We start from the raw sequence: 21,949 nt of genomic DNA on the forward strand, positions 1-21,949 counted from the left end.
GGCTTTGCCACAATAAACAAGCTTTGCCATTAACTTTCACAGTGTAAGAAATTTGCCTCCTGTTACTCTGTTGAAATAGGAGAACAAATTACTGATGTCTGTGACAATGACTCCTGTACTTTGGACCTTTACCCTTGTACCTGGAATAAAGTATTCATCTTTGAGTTGTACCTTATGATATTGCTGTGCTTTCTTGATTTAGATGAAGAAACTGGCAAACAGCTTTATATAACTAACCTTTATATTGGCTAAGCTGTAGAAAATAAATATTTTCCTGCAAGTTTATTATTAACCACAGCTGAGGGGGCTAGAAACTAAACCAGGGTTATTCTCAGGTTTTGATTGCCTGGATACTGAGCTTCAGCTCTCTGCTGGGCACCACTGCTTGGCAATCTTACCCTCACTTCTTTCCAATGGGCCATTTCTGCTGAATACCATTGTCCACAACAATCATTACAGACATTTTTTCCAGCATTGCTAGTGTGATTGGGCTGATAAACCTTCATTTTTATGAACTGTTTCTAGCACAGAGCCACACTGTTGCCCATAAGCCACTAATTTGTGCCTTAGCTATGGCCATGATTTACTTACAACTTTTATTTATTTACAACTCTATAACTAAATCACATTCCTCTTCATTTTTTGTCCCTTTGATGGTTTGAGAAAGCTAATCTGGACTTTTCTGAGGAGCATGTACATGTATTCTCAGAGGGAAGAGAGCAGTGATCTGCATTGATGTGAAAGATTTCATTTGAAACAATGGTACACTCTTTTGTAGTTTACAAGATGAAATGCAGACAAATTAACTCTCCTCTGGAGTCCAGGGCTTTTCACAAGACAGGATAACACAAACTCAGAATTCCCATCTTCTGGCCTGAAGTTCCAGTCCTTTATGACATCCTTGACTCTCTTAGTACATTGAGAGAGCCTGGAGCATTTTTCTTTCAAATATTTGTTAAGATTGTTAAATGAAGACCTCAGAAATGAAAAAGAAAAAAAAAAAAAAGTTAAAGGTTGCTGCTGTGAATTAAATTACATTGTTCTTTCTAACGTATTAGTATGATCTGTATTGTATAATAACAGTGCTTCATTAAGTATACGTGGGATGGAATTACTGAATGAAGTTCTATATTCATCTTTGGCTATCACATTCTAGTATATAGCCCTCAGCTTAACTGGCAAGCACTATATAATTGCTGCTGGAGAAGGCCAAGAAGTAGCATATGGCTATGTGAAGGGAAGAATGCATTGTAAGGCACATTCAGAAGAAACAGGAGCTAAGACGTCAAATATGATTTTAATGTGGGTATTACTATTCTTGCTGTTGTAACAATAAACTTCACACTGTTTTTTGTTTGTTTGTTTGTTTGTTTGTTTTTTAATTATTGGTGGAATTTCTCAGGTCTGCTGGATTGTCTTCAGAAAAGCAGGATAAAACCCCATTTGTGCAATTTTTCAGCAGCTAATGCAAGAAATCTCTTTCCTGCACCACATGGGTTTTATTATTCTGTGAATGTGTTCATGGAGTATGCCCTGCCATGTTTCAAATGCAGCTGCACAATGTTGATCCTGTTCCACTGTCATCTTTACAGTTTTCATGCCAGTTTTCTGTCAACCCAGTGGTAGAGGAGAGCGACGAGGCCAGTTAAAATTTCCCCCCAGTTTCACAAATCCAGCGTAGTCTCTTCTCGCTCTTGTTACCACTCCTTTGTCAGCCTGCAAAGTGCTTGAGGACCATGTACACACTAGTGATTCAATCAGCAACAAGAATTTCCAAATGTGGGAATGGGTGCATTGTAGTGCTGTGTTTACAAAACTGATGGGCTGTATAATTATGTTAGCAAGATATTCCCAAGAATGTCATTAGCCCCTGACAAGTGCTATCTTCCAAACTTTCATAAGTTCTACGTGTAAGTTAGTGCCACCAACTGCAAAACAGAAACATTTTGCTACTGATTCTCAAAATTAAGATCTCTGTACATTTCACAATTAATTAGAGACTTATCTCCTTTGTGCCTCCCTGCATGTTTTGTTCTTGTGTAATTTTTTTTTGGCCCTGAGCAAAAACATCATTTTAATCAGGCCTGTTAGTTATGAGGGAAATGTTTTTTAACCAAAACAAAACAACAACAACAAAAAACAAACAAACAAACAAACAAACAAAAAAACAGTTAAAACATTTCTTCAGAAAGCAGTTGAGTTGCATTTAGAAATTTCATAGGGAAGATGGAAGATCTGAGTGTCACTGTAATTAAATACCTACTCACTTTGCTTAAACCCACAAATTTTTCAAGTATATTTTCACTACGGAATCAGCGGTAAATTTAACAGAGCTTTTTATGCAAAATAGGCGTTTTCAATTGAAGTGTATTCAATTGTTGGTCCTTTATCAAACACAAGTAAATATTCTGAGTGCTTTACTCTTTTGATGTCAATGTTTTCCAACTAATTCCTCTGGACATGCACTTCCTTTGCGCTGCCAGGCCATACCAGAGACCACAACAACAAGTTTTTTGCCTTTCTCTTGCACTCATCTGCATTCTGCTCACTTGAAGTCTAAACTCCCCGTTGCTCCTGCCTTACGCTTTTCCCTGCAAACTGCTTCCTACCAAATTCTCTTTCTTGGCAAGTTCTGCTTTCTTAAAACACCAGTCGTGAAACTGGGACTCAGACCTAAGACATTTTCCTTCAGTTAGGTTTCTTCTCATGCCGCATCATCTCTCAAGTGACACGCAGCCCTTTGCAAAATGCAGCCTTAATGCTCCTAATACAGCTGGAGCTGAGAGGTGCCACATTGCAAGGCTGCTGCTGAGAGGCAGGGTAGTGTCACAGGGAAGGACAGTGGTCCTTGGTGGAAAGGAGAACCAGGAGTAGGGGCTGGCGATTCATACCGAGCAGGGCACAAACTGTGTATGGGGCAGTGTTTTTGAGTTTCCAAGAGTTTTTTTCACTTGTAACACAACTTACAAGAAATCAAAATCAGTTATTTTAAAACAAAGAAGAAAAGTCTTTGTTAACAAGACAATATATACATACATATATATATATATATACATATATATATATATTTTTTTTTTTATTTTTTTTGGAGGGGGGAGGGTATCTCTTAAAGGCTTTCAATTATTGACAGCAATGGAAAGGTGACTAATTTTCATAAACATTTCTGAGACAAACACATATTCCACAAAACTTACTGAATAACTGAAATTATTATTATTAATAATTATTAATAATTATTATTATTGAAAACTTGATAATATTTTGAGGGATGGGAACACACACATAGATTTCTACATCAGCTGTTATATTTTGAAGAATCTTTGAAACTAATATGTAAGTTAGCAATTAAAATGTAAGTATCACAGCAATCAGTCAGCAGAGATTACATGCAGTAACTTTGCAGAGAAAAGTATGTAGAGATTTCTTATAAATGCCAGGAAGTTTCAATTTTGATTAAAAAAAAAACAACTGTTAATATTGACATCGGAACTAAGACCATATTGCTGTCATCAGAAAGCTTTCATGGTTATTCTCACTTGCCTTTCACCCTGTTTTAGCAGTCCAAGTTGTACTAAACTCATGAAAATGACATAAAATGAGAATGGTACAACTTGGCTTTCTTTTATGTCATGGCCATTACAAGAAATAATGTAAAGAACCTTAAAATGAATGTATGTATCATCATTTGTAAGCAGTTTATTCTGACCAAAATGAATTAAAGTAGTCATGCCACAAAGGAAAATTAAGTCGTCAAAGGAAATCTTAGTTATTTAAATTCTTATGTATGCATATGTATATATAAATGAATGTATTTTTGATCTGTAGTACTGTCTTTCTCCAGTTTAGATTAATTAAATTAATGCTTGAGAAATACATATTATGAATGTATCTCTGTAACCTCCAAATGGTAGCTGTCTTTGGCTGATCTCAGAAATATTGTAGTAAATACAGATACGAAAAAAACATTACAGTTTTATGTCTATTAATCTTTATTGGGTAAATATATGTTTTACAAAGTAAGCAAACATTCAAAAAAAAAAAAAAAAAGAAATTTTTTTTTCAAGATTTTTCTGACTGTGAACCTTAGTTCATGGTGCCATATATCTCATACACCTTGTGCACTTACTCCAGAAGAATAAAATTTTCTGATTACCTGGTGAGTGAGTTTTAAATTGAAGGCATGCCAGAATGTTACTAAAATACTAATTAAAATAACATGGTCTCAGGTTTTTAAAACCTACGTGGCGCAAACCCAACCCAAAATCATGTAAAAAAAAAATAAAAGTCATCAGAGGACAGTTCATTAAAGCTAATATTTTCAGTGGTTGATGCATAAAACTAAAAAATCACAAGTCATATTCATCAAGTATCAACATGCATTCTTCATCATAAGACATGGTTTCCATACACTAGGAAAGCACACAAGAACACAGACACTGATAGGGCAGATTTTGATTCACTTTCTCTATTGGAAAGATAATAGTATCTTTAGCCAATAGAAGAGAATTTCAGATAAATATTGCCCTAACCTCACCTGCTTGTTACACAATAATGACAGGTAGTGTCTGTGTGATCCCCTTTTAAAATGTAATTTGTATTTCATTAGCTTGTGTGTGGAGAGACAGAATGTGCAGAAAATATATACAAACTTCAATATTGTTTTAGTATATTCGGTGCTGATTCTGATGAAAAGAAAATAGCAAGACAGGATTTCAGGTAGCCACATTTTGAAAAACTGGTGGCAAATATTAGTGAAATATTAATGCTGAAGAATGACCTGATTTACTGTGGTCAGAACTACTGAGCCAGCCAGTGTTTGCTTTCACCAGTTAAATATGAACTGGATCTCTGCTGCTTTGCCAGGCTGCAATGTCTTTTCCTGAAGTACTGGCTCTTGGAAGGTTGGTAAGAAAACTGTATCAACAACTTTGCTGCTAAGTAAATATGCCATACTAAAATATACATCCTTCTAAAAGAGCTCCAAACTTCACAGTCTATTTCTCTGTTTGTGCTGTTGACATATCCCAACTTCTCCAGCACATATACCTCTGCTTTGACAGCTTGCATTCAGTTACATCAGGTTTCAACAGCTGAAAAGCTTGGAAGAAACATTATAGTTCCCCTGTCCAGTCTCCTGCACCCTGCAGACTAAATTACCTTAGCTTTGAGCTCCTACTAAGGCAACAATTATTACTTTTTTTTTTTTTTTTTGAGAGCAAGCATAAATATGTACTAAAAATCTATAAATCTATCAAAAATTATCTTCAGAGGTTTGAGATGGGGATGCAATAAACCTGAATCCTTGACATCTTAATTTTCACATTTTTTTTTCCTTCTATTTGTAAAGTTCATTCTAGTCCAAGCTTCCTTTAAATCTGGTCTCAGCAGAGCCTACTTACAATTCATTCAGGCCTGTTTCCATGATGCAAATTTAATGAACATGTCATAAGAACTGAATAAAAGAACATGAATCAATTGTTCACTTCCTGGTGTGTATTTAACTAGAGTATATTTAAAGACAAAATTGGCTTTACTGTGCAAACTGCTCTCTAAATTATTAAAACTCCTTCCCCTTTGTTTTTCAGTCGCTTTGGAGAAGACAGCAATCACAACATTGAACAGCTGCAGCCTAGATGACAATACATCCTCCATGCGTCTGTAATTGTGTCAACTACCTGGTGTATTCGGCTCATCTCTGATACAGAAATAGCAACACATTGCATCAAAACAAGCCTTCTTGATCTTTACATGTCATAATGCAATTCCACAGTCCAAGAAAAATGCCAGTTCCCAATAAGAAGCTTCCTCAGGTAAACATCTACTTGGTTGTTTCTCTCTTTACTTGGTTTCAAAGAGAAGAAACCCAGCAAAGGTGGAGAAGCGTTGATGGTCCCCATGGAGAGCTCCATTTCCCATTCGCAGCCAGACTTCATCTCCCTTGGCAAGTTTTAGCACCGCACTGTTTCCTGAAGTGTCTGCTTTCCCTTTCGATTCATAGCTAAGGATGAATATTTTAACAAATCAGTTTTTTCTTTTTCAGCAATGATCATGCAAACAACTTTAAAAAAGAACATGAGAAAGCATGTTGTTATCCTGAGCAAAACTTCCTGGAAAGCTTGCCAACATTTTTTCAGCTTTATGTGGAAACTTTGGCATTTCTGTCCATTTGATCTGTTAGACAACCTCTGCACCTTATATAATTAATTGTATAATTCCTTCTGAAAATCTGGAATTCTAGAAGTTTAAATTATGTGTTTTTGTTTTTGTTTTCCCCATGACACAGGTATGAATTTATGCTTTAAAATAAACTTCTGCTCATTCTTCACAACACTCCAGGCTTCCTGTGATGCTCTCTCTTTCCCTGTAATTCATGCCAGTCAATTTTAAATGCCTCTAGGTCGGGATTCTCCTGTAGGCTGAGTCCCTGAGCTCCCTGCACGGGCAAAAGATGGAGACAGGCATCATCCTGATGGTCATCTGTTGGAACCTAGGCATGTATCATGTGGGCTAACCCTCCAATTTGTTTGAGTGTTAGTTCCCTTTTCTCCTCCATTTGTTGCCTTTTCTGACATTAATACATTAGGGGAAAAGATCTGGGTGCTTTTTGTTTTGAAGGAAAGATCTATTGGGAATGAAGCACCCTTCAGTGGTGCTTCTGTTACTGGCTGTTGAAGAAGCAGCTTCAACAAGACAGCTTAAATGAAGCCACTGTTGTCTAAGTGTCTAAAATCCAGTGTGTTGAATCTAAGATTTCATATCTGTTTAGTCAGACTTTGGAGGAAAACTTGATTTTGGCACCAGACCCTATGTTGGTATCAAAAAAATAACTTTTTTCCAAACACTTTTTTCAGACGTCCACTTGGCTACAAGCTTCTCAGCGTGGTCTTTATAGGAGTAGCTAAGCTAGAAGTGGATCCTATTCTTGATGATTCTTCAAGTAACATTAACTTCATAAAAGTTCAGAAACTTTTTTATTCAAAGTGTGTTGAAGATAACAAAGCTAGCAATTGGAACACCTTCACTTCTCACCCATCTTCACTATTGCAGTTTAAATGCTCTCCACCTTTAAAGAAAATAGTCTTTCACAAGACTATTATTAGCTGCTGAACACTTCATTACACCCTTTCTCTGGCAGCCAAAGTGAGGATGAAGATATGTATTAGCAGAATTACATCATGCTACCAGTGAATTCCAACCCTAATTCCATTCCCCTCAGCACTGAGGAACTTCTGATCAAGGCAGAATTTGTGGTCCAGCATCTGTGGCAGGTAGGATCCAAATTTGAAAGTTGAGGAGAGCAAAATATAGTACTTTTTCTTATTCTTTTTCACTCTACAGAATTTCTTAAAAGAAAGAACAACTTAATATTTTTTGAAACGTGAGCAACCAATCACACCTATGCAAACATGTCTTTTGCAGTAAAAATGGCCTGACCCTTTACTTACCTATATAAGCTGAATACTGTGTTACCATTATGCATCAGGTACACATACACTTCCTCCACATCTTCATGTTTCATCATATTGAAGGTGAAGAAATACACCCCTGAAAAGATTGCAAAATGTAGTATGTTTTGTTTGTCGAAGAAGGTAGTCACACTGCAGGCTTGTGCTTCTTGCTTAGAAAGCTAAACAACTGAGACCAAAAATCGCTTATAGTTATCAGTGAGTATTTTTCTTCTGCTTGTAGTGAGACCAAAATCTGTTTCACTTTTATTCTGCCTATGGCAGGGGTTAAGCCACATCCTGTTCCAGACTTTACTTGAACATGACAGGACTGCCCATCCCTTCCATCACACCAAAAGAGAAATTTCCCAGAGGCTGAGTCCTGTGAGCTCTCTTTCACCTTTTTTTTTTTTTTTTTTTTTTTTTTTTTTTTTTTTTTTTACCAGCATGCTGGTACTTGCTGCTGCTCTCCTGGCCATGCCACATCCCAAAAAAATGCAGGCATAGCCACCACTTCTTCTGTTTGCACAACGCATCCCTTGCCATCGCCCTTTTTCCTTCTAGCTCTTTCACTGTCTGAAAGGTGCCAACAATGCTGTCTGTGCAACAGTGTCATGTATCATGAGATATACAAGACACCCACAGGAGAGAGGACAAGCTCCTGCTCTTTGAAGAGTAATTCTGTAGCACTGACCCTACAGTGGGAGCTTGGAGAATGCAGCAAAGTCACTGAATCATTGTGGGTCAAAATTTAACATACACATATATAGTAAGCTCCAAAGAGGGCAGCTGTGAGCTGTGATCGGTAGCTCTAGCCACCAGTAAGAAAAGTGCCATGGCAAGCTTGGAGGGCCTAGCTTCCATTTAATCTAACATCACTTCTCATAGCTCTGGGTAAATGAATGGAAAGGTGAGAAAGCCCAAGTGAAGGAAGATGGTCTTAGGCTTTGCTTACACGTGTGTTTGGTTATGGCCCTCTCTCCCCCATCTTATATCGTTCCTCCTGTGCCACAGCTGTGAGGGGGGATTGATGTAGCAGAAAAATAACTCAGGAAAAACTGTAATGCCTTGGTTCCAGCCACATCTGCTGTTGGCCATCTCACAGATGGACAGATTCAAGGGAAGACAAGGATGGAGTGAATGACTGGAGGCAGGAGGTGGATGAGAAGCTGCTGCAACATGTGGCCATGGTTATACCATCACACTGGCAGAAGGGCTAAAGGTCTCAAAGCAGACCATCTTGCTCCTTCCCCAGATCTGGTAAGGCCTCTTTCTTCTGTCTTTATTCTAGCACTAGTCAATCTGGCTAGCAAGCCTTCTCTTGGCTTGCTCAGCTTCCAGTATAATTTCCCTGAAAGCAAGTGGCAATCATGATATTTCATCAGTTCCTTGTTATAACACAGCTCTGTTTTCTCACCATTACTTATCACGCTTCTCCCCAGAGCTCCAGAACTGCATTATTTTGTTTCACAAGCACTTACCATTCACTGGAGCGCCAAATCTCCCAGTCATAACATCAAAGAAATTTCCAACATTGGTTTCGACACTACTGAAGATGATCCCACTGTTCTGGTTGCTGAAGTGAGTAGCCATGGAAGCCATGAAAGCAACCTGGAAAAATGCAGTTCTCAGTCAGTTGTCCATTACATGTACATGTATAGAGGAATCAGCTACAATTTTATTCCTGTATTTGCAGTCTGTTTATTTTCCTGACAGAGATGTTCTTCTAGGGCCTGATCCAAGGCCATTAAACACCAGTAACAACACTCCCATTGAAGGAAACTGGAAGAGTGCTAGCTTTCTTACATTCAATTGCCCTATTCATGACTGTAAAGGTAAGTGTATGGGCAAGAATTTGCAGAGCAGAACCTTAGTTTGGGATTTTATTTACCTTTGACTCTCTCTAGAATGATGCAATAGACAACTGTTATGGAAATGTATGGTGTTTTTGATATATGTGATGTAGTTAATTTTTATATGTTCCCCAATGCAGTTAGGCTGGACATTGCCTAACTGAATGTGTGAAAAGGTAATCTTGGTAAAATCCATACATATTGGCGTTTCTTGCTAACTACCTACAGAGATGCATCAAGCATTTTTATCAGAGGTCTTCTAAAAGTTCAGTGAGTGAGATTCAGCAATCAGCACTTTTTCTTTCTTGCCCTGTACCCCTGAGTCATGACAACAAAGGGTGGTGGAGATAAAAAGAGGAAACTAAGAAAGTGAGAACTGTGCTTGAACTTCTTGCAGTGGGACATACTGGCCATGGAAAAATTTTTCACAAGGAGCAGTGCAAAACCTCCCACACTAGACAATTTTGATTATTCCCAGTAGGATACCAGGGAATGACCTGTATAGAACTCTTTTGCATGGGTAGGGAAGATTATCTCTCCTTTAAGTCTGTGATACCCCCATCTGATTGTCAGTGGGTGGGGTAGAGGCAGAATTACAATGCCTGGATGTGAGAAAGTCACACAGTGATTTGACAGACACTTTATTATTGTCTCTTAATTTCTTAGAAGGAGAGTGTTCAATTACAGCTGTTAATGATCTCCACAAAAACAATACTTTTAATGAAATTCCAGCTACAATGGTATTAAAGAACAAACAAACAAACAAATAAAACCACCCCAAACTTCTTTTGATTTCAGATACAAATGAGAACAAAACTGAAAAAGGCAAAATCAGATGCCAGGTTAGATCCAACAATGGAAATCATTAGCCATCTGCTCAGAAATCTGAGGCACTCCAGATGTGAGCTGAGAGTTTGGGCTGATTTTCTTTATCCATGCTTGATATATTTTCTCTGACAGCAAACTGTTAACTTCTTGTTTCTCAGCCAGGATCACATCAAAATTCATCATGTGTTAAAGCAAAGCATCTGTAATGGCCACTTGATGGAATTTATAATATTTTTTTAGATTCCATTTCACATTTTTTGACCCCAAGCTATTTTCTTGGGCTGACCAAAAGAGCTGAAAAAGATGTCCTTTTTTCCTCTGTCTCGTTTATGGATTAGCAGATAAACATAGAAATGCAAGTCTTTCAAACTAATTGTGTGCTTAAACCAGGATTGTATTTAAAAGTTTTTTGCCACTCTATCCCCTCTCTAAAGTTCTTAAGCATGATGTGAATAAGAAATGATATGCTCTACAATACAGGGAATTTTTAAATGTAACTATTAAAAATAGTTCCTACCACTATGTGTAAGAAGAAATACTGATCATTCATTTTAAAACTGCAAAAATGCCTATGCCAAATGTAATTACAACCAATATGTTTTTCAAGATATTCAGCTATAATGTTAATTCTGGCTAATTCTTAAAGAGTGCTAATATAATTCTGCTATATCACAAAAGTCCATTAGTTTTGGAAGCTATTTTCATCGTGTTTTTTATTCTGTGCAACTATTGCATCTTTGTGTAACCTAAGGCTGAGAATTCAAGCATACACAATGCTGAGAAATCTACAGTCATTTCCCCACATTACACAGGTTGTCTCTACTGGTGATTTTGCTGTTAATTTGCATACTTTTATGAGGATATAAACCATGTAAATGAGTATTACTTGGAGCAATACCTTTCAGTTAAAAGATATAGATTTGTAAATAGATCAGAAATTCAGTTTTGCTTATAGTTGGAGGGTTTAGAAGTGGGATTCTTTTTCCTGCATGTTTACTACATCCCATTTTGTACCTTTGGTGGTAAACTGAGTTTAGGGATAGGAATCGGCTCAAGACTAAGATACTTCCATTTAAGGGTATACATGCGAGTGAGGACGTAAACTCCCTTATAGTTACTGGAGATCAAGACAGTATAGTCCACAGAATGTGAAGACACATCTGCCCAAAAGCAGCAATGACTGTCATTTTAAGCTGAGTTGTTCTTCTAGATCCCAAATGAGTATAAACAGGAGTACATAATGAGTATATAATGTGTATGTAATGGGAGTTCAGATGCTTTCCTCGTAAGTAGGCTCCTTAACTATGTTAATTTGGAGCTAAATATGACTCCAATAAGGTGCCCACACAAATGTATCTAGCACTATCTGAAGTGCTTTAGGATTCCCCTATATGCGACTGGCTGATCTGACAATACCTACAGAAGCCCATTCCACAGTGGCAGCTGGATACCAGCGGGGATACATCCAAAGGCTTACCGTGCATCTATATCTTGCTTTTAGCACCTATGCTGCACTGTATCATAGACACACCCAAGTCTGCTCCTGCTACTGCTGATGAACTGCTCACATATACTCGCAATGCAGTGTATAGTGTGGGCAACTCTTAAATCCTGTTTTCAGCAGCAGTCAAATGTCCTAGTTATTCAAGTCCTATTTGCTTTTGGTTGCTTTAAGAACAAGACTACACCATGCCTCTGCCATACTGCAGGTTTATATATGTAAGATCTTCACCATCTGCTGAATTCCTGGGACATGAATAAATTCTAATCCAAAAGCTAGGGGATTAGGTCAACAAAATATTGGGCCCAAACAAACACATCCATTCCTCAGCAGAGCTTATCAGCTCAGGCTCAAACCCATATTTTTATGCTTTCCTGGCTTTCAGCTTGCTCATTCCTAGGCAGACCCTGCATGCTTCTCAACATATTTCAGATATTGAGACTTCTAAAACCACAGATCGCTAACTGAAGGGTATTTTTCAAAACCAGAGGGTTATGGTCTGCACTCAAAGGTTTTGACCCAATACTTTAAGTATTTGGTTACATGTACTTATGAGAATCTCACAAGGCCTGACTGACTTGAGAAACATGAGGCTGAGTAAATCCTTTACTTTTTTCACATGCCCTAGGAAGCACAGAGTTATGTGTATAGTACAGCTTAATAGAAAAATTATAATCCCTATTATTCACCTTTAATGACCCAGGTACTGTCTTTCTGTCATAAAAAGGAGCCATTTGTTTCTTCCTCCCCATTTCTTAGCTGGAACCTTACTCTAAAAAAGGCTAAGCCCTGATGCCTTTCCTTTCCAGAAAGATCATGCAGAGCATATTTGTCAGTCATGACAAACACTATATAGATCTTTCACTGTGTTCATTTACAGGTGGATTTGGTTAAGTATCCTGCATTAGTTACTGCTGGAGCTGACACAAGCAGTTTTGTACCTGTAGCTCTGGAGGAATCCCAGGGTAACCCTTCTCGCCTTTGGGTCCATGATGGCCACGCTCACCCCTTGGTCCCATATCTCCTTTGTCTCCCTTCTCACCTTTGGCTCCTTCCTGGCCAGTTGCTCCATTGTTTCCATTGTTTCCATGATTTCCTTGAAAGAAACAAAGTTTTCTGTTTAACTTCAATTATTTCAAATAATACATTTTAACAGCTACCTGTGACAGGGTCCTTTTCTACAAGTTTTCAGCACATGTACTTTTCATAATAAAACCCATATTGAGTTGTGATGGATAAGAAACAGTTTTGTGTTTAGGATGAAGGTAAGGGTTTTGATGAGCATGTTTCCAGAAGGACATACATTGGTATTTAAGAGTTAATCCTCATGCTATCTTGGTGCTGTATAAACAGCAGGTGTCTTGGGTCACTGTGCTACTGGGGAAGTATGCAAGGAAGAGACCTCAGTGGACATGACGCTTAGGGAAAGTGAAGGCCACTGCCAGCTGACACGTACCTGGTGACTACATATATAGTCTTGCTTTTTCTTTTGTGTAAAAACATATTTCCTGTTGATTCAAGTTAACTAGTATAAGATGAGATAATTTTGAAGAACAGTTTGCTGTCTTTAGAAATTGTCTACACAAATGGAGAGTGGATGTAATCTTAAACTAGTTAAATCACCCATCTGTGTGAAAAATTGGAGGAGCTACATTCTTAGGGTGCTGGTTAGCTCAAAGAGGTTGATTGATTTAAAGACAAAAGCCTTATAATGGAACTTTTCTGAGATGGCTTCTTATAAAAAGGGTCATTATAAAAATGTGTTTCTGCATCTGCAGTATTACTTACTTCCCAGTGTTTACTGAGGAAATTACTGAGCAAACATGTGTGACTATGCGACTGACAAAATATTAAAGTTGGCCAGAATAACTGAGTAGTTATTATGCCTGACTGAAGCAAGAGCCTGACCTTTCAATTAAGTACTCAGAGGATTAATTGGTGTCATCATTGTTCTAATTCAATGTGAATTTGAATTAGATTCTTTGTCACTCTGCTTGTTCTCTGATTAGTCACTTTAGTTATGAATTTATAAGAGTTATGTTGTCCATGATCAAATATGAATACGTGATTCTTCAAAGTTTTTGTACTAAGAAAAAATTGACTTCAAACTAACAAGCTAGATAATAGAAGAAATGAACCAATTTTTGTTTGTCTGAATGAAGAAATCAATAATTCCTAAAAATAACAAGAATGATCTTTCCTAAAAGAACAGCTCTACTTTTCTAACAGCTCAGAATGGAAATGTACAAGTGGTATTTGTTTCAATCAAAGGAAGAACAGTTGTTGTCATTCCCCTCAAGCGCACAATGATAGGAAATGCAGCAGTTGAATGAAACAGAAGTTCTAGGCTGTGTAAGGTTGCCACTTGCCACACATTTGTGGCATCCTTTGGTAACACAAGAGTGTGACAGAGTTACATCCTGGCATGAGGAAAGGGCAAAGCTGGGACTGGGCTGCGTCCCGCTTTATTGACCTGCAGCCTTAAAAGAGAGGGTGTAATAAAAATTTTGTGCAACTTCTAAGAAGTCGACTATGTATTAGTACACAATGCAGTTACTTCTGTACAAGAAGCCTCACCATTAGATCTATTTACATTATACATCTGCTTTAGGAATGATCATTTTCAAATCCCTGAAGGTAGCTGCTGTGGCAAACAGACAAACATACAACTAGCTTTTTCTGTTCTGTAGGCTCGTCTTTTTCTAGTTTTGTGTATCCTGTTCTTCCGTGTGCATTTTTAATTTAAAGAAAAACTACTTTTTATTGTGGAAGACAGCAAGAAAGAAGAAAAAGAAGAAGTTTCCATGAGAAAATAGTAGAATGTGTGTCTCTTTGTAAAAATTTGGCTAGCAGTGTGCCAGATGAAAAAAACTCCTGCATACAGTACACAATAGCATTGCTATCCAGCAATCCATTATTGCTTCACTATTCAGAGGTGAAAGCAATAATCAACTCCAGGAAACAAGTTCCTCCAAGTTTAATGGAAGCTTCATGCTGCTCTAAGAAGACAGAACAATTTGGCCTAGAAACATAAGGAGATTACTTTCAATATGAATTCTTGAAGCTGATTTTTATTAACAATTGGTTCTACACTGGGAAAGTCTTTAGAATCTAACTGAAAACCTCTGTCTTCCCAAGAAATGATAGAAAAAACTTGCTTCCGAATCTCTTCCCAGATTCTGATTTGGACCATTCTCTGATACTTCAGGAATAGCCTGTAATATGTAGTCTCTAATTAGACTGTTCAAAAGTCGAGTACAGTGCATTCCTTACCTGGCATCCCAGGAGGGCCGGGAGGTCCTGGGGGTCCTTGGTATAGCCGAACTCCAAAGTCACCACGGCAGCAGGAACTACAGTCTGGATTCTGCGGTCCAGTTTGTGGGGGCTAAGTGCACAAAAATAAATTTTAAATAACTTGTTCATGGACTGCATTGATCATATACATGTCACTTACAGGGTCTTCATTGCATAGCCTCTGTTTATATATTTGCTAAGTTTTCAAAACATTTCTTATCTAGAATGAAATCTCTCATACTTGGGTTTTCCCTAAAGATGTAATTTCTGGAAGATTTAAGGCAAAAGCACTTCAAGTGTTCTAAGACCTATATGAGTATTAAATAAATATAAATATACAAAAGAAAAATGTTGTCAACAAATGTAGTGGGGGTTTTGAAAATAAAATAATACCAAATAATAAAGTTAGCTGAATATTTCAGTTAGGTTTCTATCTTGCTTTTCAGTGATCCCACATTTCAGCCGGCCTTTTGTTGGCAAGCAAGGCTAGGAGCAACGAATGGCAGGAAAAAAAGGGATTCCATTTGTCCATCAGCAATGAACAATTCTTCAATTAGCATTAAGAAAACTGGGTCAGACTGCCAGAAGGAGATACTCAAAAATGCAGCATAGTCCTGTTAAAGCTCTCAGATTTGCATATTTACAGGCTATTAAAGCTGGGAAAACCTAAAAAAGTGCCAAGGTGCAACACGAATAAATTAATACATTTACTACAAACAGCTCAGTTTCTGTAATAGTAGTTTGATAATAGCTTCATTTCAGTGCTTTTCTTTCCCAAATTATTGTATTTATACTAGTGGAGTCGTATCCAATCCTGGTTAGATTTTGTAACTAGGCACTGTGGTGATTCAATGGTCACAAAACTTCTGATGGGTCAGCTGAGGAAGAAGTGCTAGGTTTGATTTTATTTCTCTACTTCTTCATTTTTTCTACTTTTTTTTTTTTTTTTTTTTCCCCCTCACAATTTTTTGCTATTATCCAGAGGCACAAATCTGCAGTTCTTATATTCTGCAGGGGGATAGTTCCAACTACATCTTCTATTTCAATTTTCTCATAGGTCTTCCTTTCCTTTATTTCCATCATCTTTATCATCCTTAAATTACTCACTTAATGCAGACCTGTTGGTTTAACAGCAGCAAATGATCCTCTGGTGAGATGGGAACTGCCAAATGAACGTGCAGATGTGCTGTATTCCTGCCCTCAAGGTCAACAGATGGATTTGAAACACTGGTTTTCTGCCCACATTTTGAACACTTCCAAGCATGTCCCTAGAATTCATACCCTCAGAATTTATTCATTTCAAAAGGCTTGGGAATTTATGTCATAAATACAGAAAACACCTTTCATGCCAACAAAACACTGCTACTCCTCCAATGCCACAGACATGTTCCTCTGCATCTGGAACCAATGACAGTGAGGCTACCATGGGAGGAAAGGTTGACCTGACAGCTCAACATACCTGCTCCATATTCAAAGACTTGTGGAAATGTTAAGACTTGTCAGTGGGCAGAAGAGCTTTGGATTTATGGTATTTTGGTCAATGAGATGTTTTTCATCTTCCTTTTGGATAAGGTCTATGTTGAAAAAGAAAAATGAGTTCTACTTGTTGGACTATCTCTTCCTGGAGAACCTGTTTGTATCTTTCTTGCTGTTTTGTCTCTCCCTGTTTTTACAAAGAATTTATCTGATAATCACCAGACACACTGTTCAAGTGTTTCCTAGTATGACAAAAGAAGTAATCCTACTTTCAGCTCATTTTCAGTTCTTGAAGGGGAGCCAAACACAAGAGGACTGGAACTGTGCAAACATTTTGCATCATCAGAAATGCTAATGTCAAGTATGGGCTAAGAATAAAATCTTCAGCTTTTTCTTTGATAGAGCTTGATATTCATATTAAACAAGAGGGCCAACTATATACACTTCTGCCAAGAGCAAATAAGTACTATCAGCCTGGAAATACCTAAATACTTAGAACTCTGGGTAATTGGTAAAGGAAAGCATGAGTCCAGCAAAATGAACTGCAAGTGTCAGAAAACCTTACCTCAGGCATGTGAAAGTCTCTGCACAGGTAAGATTTATTTTCTTACAAAGTGCACTGAAATCCTGGCCAACATTATTAGATAAACAGTAGTTTTATTGCAAAACAGATACCAGTGCTGGTCATAGCCAAAAGCTATTTGACACAATCTCTCCAAAAACTCAACAGATTATGTGTGAAAGAGGGCAAGTCCTGCCAGCCTGGTTGTACTACAGCAGTTCCACTGACTTGAAAATAGCTACTTATGGAAGTCATAAAGTAGTATTGACTTATTATCTTTACTAATCCTTTGACGAGGAAAAAAAAATGTTCATAGCTGGCTGCCAAGAACAATGAATATTGAAGATTCTTTTTTAATCTCTGAAAACAGAGAATTTCATGAAAAGTACATTTAAAAGAAAAAGCTGTGGCTAATGTAAAATTACACCCAAATGGGACATAGAGATTAATTACAGCCTACTTGCCAAAGGTGTCCTATGCAGCCATTTGCACATAAATTTTATTGCACAATGAATCTTTGGCATTGCTTTTGGAACACGAGTATGATTTAGGGGCTTTTGAAATATATCTACCACACTGATATCCTAATAAAGTTAGAAAACTGGAAACAATGACATTGCGGATATTTGTTGAATTTCCTAGGATTTAGTATATAGGAGGCAGTTCTAGGCAGCAGATGGTCTATAAAATTCCCTTAATTTAAAGACGTGAAACTAATCATTATAAGCAATGCAATCCTTTTTCAATTCCTGAATAATTTTATAGGTTTCCATTGTGCTATCTAAGACAATGCAGGAGACAATTAATGTACAGCCACCATCCTTGGCTCCTGTTCTGGATGTAAAATAGCATTTCTTTGTGGACACTAATGTCCTCCATGCCCCTTTTCTAGCAATGAAATAAACAACCCACCAGATTTCAAGGCAAAACACCGGTAGTTTGACTAGTACCTGAAGGTTTTAAAGGAGCAAGCTATAAAGGACAAATGTGTCTGGCATGGCTCTCTCCATTTATTAAGAAACCATGTGCTTGAGAAATATGCATTATATTTTTTGTAAGTTACTGGGGGTGTGGAAACTGACCTCTTACCCAGTGCAGTAAAGACAAATGCTATAGTCTCAGTGCCACAACAGGGAATAGGATCTTTAAAACTCTTTAACTAGATGGTTATATTCTCCACTCACAGTTAGGATAAGCAGCAAAGTAGGATTTAGGGGTGAAACATTTCCATTCACAGACTGGTTGTCTTCAGCAGCTGCAAAACAGCTTTTAGATAGCTCAGGGGGAGGGGAGAAGTTTGACATAAATTAAAACAAGTCTTTACCATCTCTTTTCTTTGCCTGGAAATCCCTGGAGTTTGGAGATGGAAAATACCTATTGCGTCAGCCACTCTGTGATGGATTGGCCCTGTCACGCATCTGCTAGCGCTCCATTTCATTTCGGTAAGCCAAAACTTGCATCATTTCCCCAGAAAAAGATTGCTTCCCAGAGAGGGGACTGGCAGGTAAATGACTGCCATCAGCTGTACTCAGGCTTGCTGGGCTCATTTTTAATGTCACAGCCTCTTCTCCCAGCAGGCAACTCTGCACATGTACTAAACTCTCTGATGAGAGACACATGCACCCTAAAAACAGTGGCACTTTCTGTAATGGAGAGCTTTAACCTTAAAAAAATCATTATGCTGCGTTAAATACTGCATTATATGATATTTTGTTAGTAGTTGTCTTTAACTACCAATAACATATGGTCTATAGTATGCAGCTGTACAGTTTTCTATGCAGTAAAGAGGAACACACGTGGTAACTGACTCATTGGAATATATACATGTATATATGTTTGCTTACACTGTTTGTATACTGCAAGTGTAATTTAGCATACCTACAGTTAAACATCTATCTTGCTCAATGTACTATAGAAACATGTAATTCCTGCTCAAGAAATACGAAATGCAATGCACTACAAAAAATAAATGATATATTTACATTTATATATACATTTATATATACATTTATACATTTAGGGCATATAGTGGTGTATTAAATTCATTCCCTTACTCAGATGTGTTTCAGTTCTTTAAGCCTAAAACAGGATTAAAATCAAATCTCTCCTCTGCTTATCATGAAGTAAATTGTTATTCTACACTTGTCTATATGTCCATGATTTTTGGGGATTCAAAATGTCATGGTTCAAACTGAAAATTTGTTTTACATCACAAAGGATAAATTGTAGACTGCATAAGACTCAAACATTTCTATCAGAAATAAGAGCAAAACACTCATGTTCTTGTTTCTAAGAAATATCAATCAACAAAAATTTCATTTGAGCATCATTTTGTTGTGCTGGGAAAAGCTTTGTCTTCTGCCCTACAGTTTTCCTTTTAAATTTGGATTGCAATATTTTTTGTATAATCAAATTATGCAATTATTTCTTTGTTGTGAGCTAATGATTTTAACATATAAAATGCCATGTAAGAGGCATAAAAAGATCCTCTGTTTAAAAAGCAGATACTATAGATGATTTTTAGTTTCATTCCAAATCTTTTTTCCACTGACACTAAGCTGATATATATCATTATTAAATCTATTCAGATCTCGAACACTTCAATACTTTATTGTTTGTTTTTTCAAGCTATCCCTTAGAATAATAATTTTGAATACTCAGTTCATTATGTTTGTCTCAAGCCCAAGAGAATATACTTTATATACATAGTTTTCAATGAAATTCATTCTCTTCTAACTGAATCTTTCCAAATATCTCTATAAATTCTCTAATTTTCCTTCACATCCAAACGAGTTAACTGAATCTAAAACTTAATATATTAATTAAGTAGTACCTTGAAATAGTTAAGAGACTGTATATCACAATATATGATTGCATTGTATCATAGTTTCAGCTAAAGAGGACTTCTGTCTATGTTGTTACCAGTGTCCCAAAAACACTGCTGGCTCTGCCAGCTCATTTAAAGATCCTATAAAGAAACCCAGCAGGATACAGACCAATATACAGCTATAATAAAATTAATTTCATAAACATATTGTTAATAATCTTAGAAGAAAAAAAAAATAAATATTCCCATTAGCTTTAAAGTTATCTTTAGAAGATTAATTCAGAGTACCTGGACTCTATCTGAGGTAGTCAGTTCTACATCATCTACCTCTGGTCTCAGGACATTTTGGTCTGTAGAAGAGCTATTAGCAACAGTCCACTCTATAAGTTGACTCCGCTGTTTCAAAATTTCCCTGCTTCTGGAACCTTTATGGCCAGTCTGGTGGTGACTTTGCAATACTTTGGCCACTGGTTTATAAGATCTTCTGCTCACCTCCATGTATTCATCTTGACACAGGCAAAATGGAAGAAAAAATAAAGCCAGCAGATGCCAACTGATGAAATCCTTCTCTGCCATGTTATTCAAAATAATTTCTTAGGAGTCCAGAGAATGCCTTGCAGAAGGAGAACCTCTTTGCTGCACCAGGAGTTATGTGGTCCTTTCAGCTTTTCCACTAGTAAGCCTGGCACTGAGACCAGTACCAAGTTTTATACGGTTGTGTGCAATAAATAAAACTAAAAATGCCAAAGTGACAGGATCCTTCATCCAAAATCAGTCATGCTCCTTTAAACAAACCAGGCATTATTCACCACTTCACCACCACAAGGAAAATTGATTTGTATGCTGGAAATGGCCACAGCATTTAACGGACTCCCGTGGTTCCTATTTGGGGGCATTAAGAATGTAGCACCTTTTCTTTGGCATGTTTCTGTTTAAGTGTGAAAAAATGTGATGGAAATGGAGAACATGTGGCTAATGGTTTACGTTCCCTGATTAGACATGGAAAAGCTGTGAATTCACACTCTAAAATGTCTTTTGGACACAGTCACCTTCCTTATTTGCCAGGAAATTCACACACACAACTGCGTCAGCCCAGTCCGAAAAATCCTTCCAAGAGCAATTAGGAAACAAAAGCACAAGAGGAGCTTTTGCATATGATTCTGACCCAATGGCTGTTTCTGACTATGCTTTTCATTCACTAAAAGAAAAATATTGAATTTCTGTCATTTGGCCAATGGTGGAAGTAGACTGGGTAAGTAGCTCTGAAAAACTGGGTTGAATTCAGATTCACAGAGCCCCGTTCCCTAGTTTTAGTTCAACCTACTCAGCCAGGCAATATTTTTTCCCTTGAGTTCCCAGTGTTTTGCTAAACACAACTGCCAAACCAAGTTTCATGTCTTCTTTGCCAAGTAAATATAAATTTACTGGGGGCTTATTTCAGACTAAAGGAATCAAATTATATATCTATAATAATATCCTTACTATATTTTTAACCACCCACTAGTATCCTCTAGAATGCCACATCTGCAGAATGCAGTCCTGCAAATGCACACACACAGGGGCTTACACGTGTGTGCACTCCTGAGAACAAGGAGCATTCTGGCCCATGAGAAACACTTCCCCAGTACATGACAATATCACTACTGATGGCATCGGTCCCAGGGAATGATCCCTGACCCTGCAACATGATGGACCACTCTGAAGTTGCTCAAAGTTGACTGCTCTGATTAACATTTGACTGGGACTCCAGGGCACTCCAAGAGAGATTCTGTGAACAAACCAGGATGCGAACAACCAGAAGTCTAGGACCCACAAGTGAAATTTAAGTGCTAAATTATCTGTGATTGTAGAAAGCCTTAGGTGTTCTACAGCAGCAAAGCCTAACAACAGAGATTCTGCAAGACAAGGAAAATGAGTTAGAGTTGCTAAAATGCCCCAGCTTCACTGACTGCAGCTGTAAGGGGCAGCCATCACAGGTCTTCACTGCCTGACAGAGTGCTGAGATATATGGAGCATCTTAAGAAATAAAGCCTCATCTTCATCCCTGAGAAATCTTAGGAAACCCTCTTTTTTACCCCAAATAAGGAAAAGAAGTCTCAAGCAGCAAGGATTTTGAAAGGGGATGTAGCTGTCCTGTCTAAGTGGAAGACAAGCCCAGCAGGG

At 37.5% G+C, this 21,949-nt stretch overlaps 1 protein-coding gene across 2 annotated transcripts; it reads right to left on the reverse strand.

The window, feature by feature from the left end:
- Positions 1 to 4,058: 4,058 nt before the first annotated feature.
- Positions 4,059 to 20,450, reverse strand: C1QTNF3 (C1q and TNF related 3). 2 transcript variants are annotated; one of them, XM_084504804.1, is made up of 6 exons: positions 20,279 to 20,450; positions 14,901 to 15,012; positions 12,569 to 12,723; positions 8,927 to 9,056; positions 7,446 to 7,545; positions 4,059 to 5,998 (listed from the first exon to the last, which is right to left on the reverse strand). In XM_084504804.1, exons 1-6 carry the CDS (start codon positions 20,360 to 20,362, stop codon positions 5,839 to 5,841), a joined length of 741 nt encoding a protein of 246 aa, XP_084360930.1. In that variant the 5' UTR covers positions 20,363 to 20,450; the 3' UTR covers positions 4,059 to 5,838. The 2 variants fall into 2 exon arrangements, with proteins under 2 accessions (XP_084360930.1, XP_084360929.1); XM_084504803.1 differs by having other exon boundaries at positions 20,075 to 20,450.
- Between the last annotated feature and the right edge of the window lie 1,499 nt (positions 20,451 to 21,949).

The sequence above is a fragment of the Aythya ferina genome, assembly GCF_964211825.1.
Source record: "Aythya ferina genome assembly, chromosome: Z".
In the NCBI taxonomy this organism is placed as follows: domain Eukaryota; kingdom Metazoa; phylum Chordata; class Aves; order Anseriformes; family Anatidae; genus Aythya; species Aythya ferina.

Coding starts and splice junctions, on each gene's coding strand:
- C1QTNF3 (XM_084504803.1), bottom strand. CDS start 20,362: ATGGCAGAGAAGGATTTCATCAGTTGGCATCTGCTGGCTTTATTTTTT. Junction 15,013..20,074: donor CTACCTCAGATAGAGTCCAG/GTACTCTGAATT, acceptor TTGTGCACTTAG/CCCCCACAAACTGGACCGCA. Junction 9,057..12,568: donor GGATTCCTCCAGAGCTACAG/GTACAAAACTGC, acceptor GCATTTTTCCAG/GTTGCTTTCATGGCTTCCAT.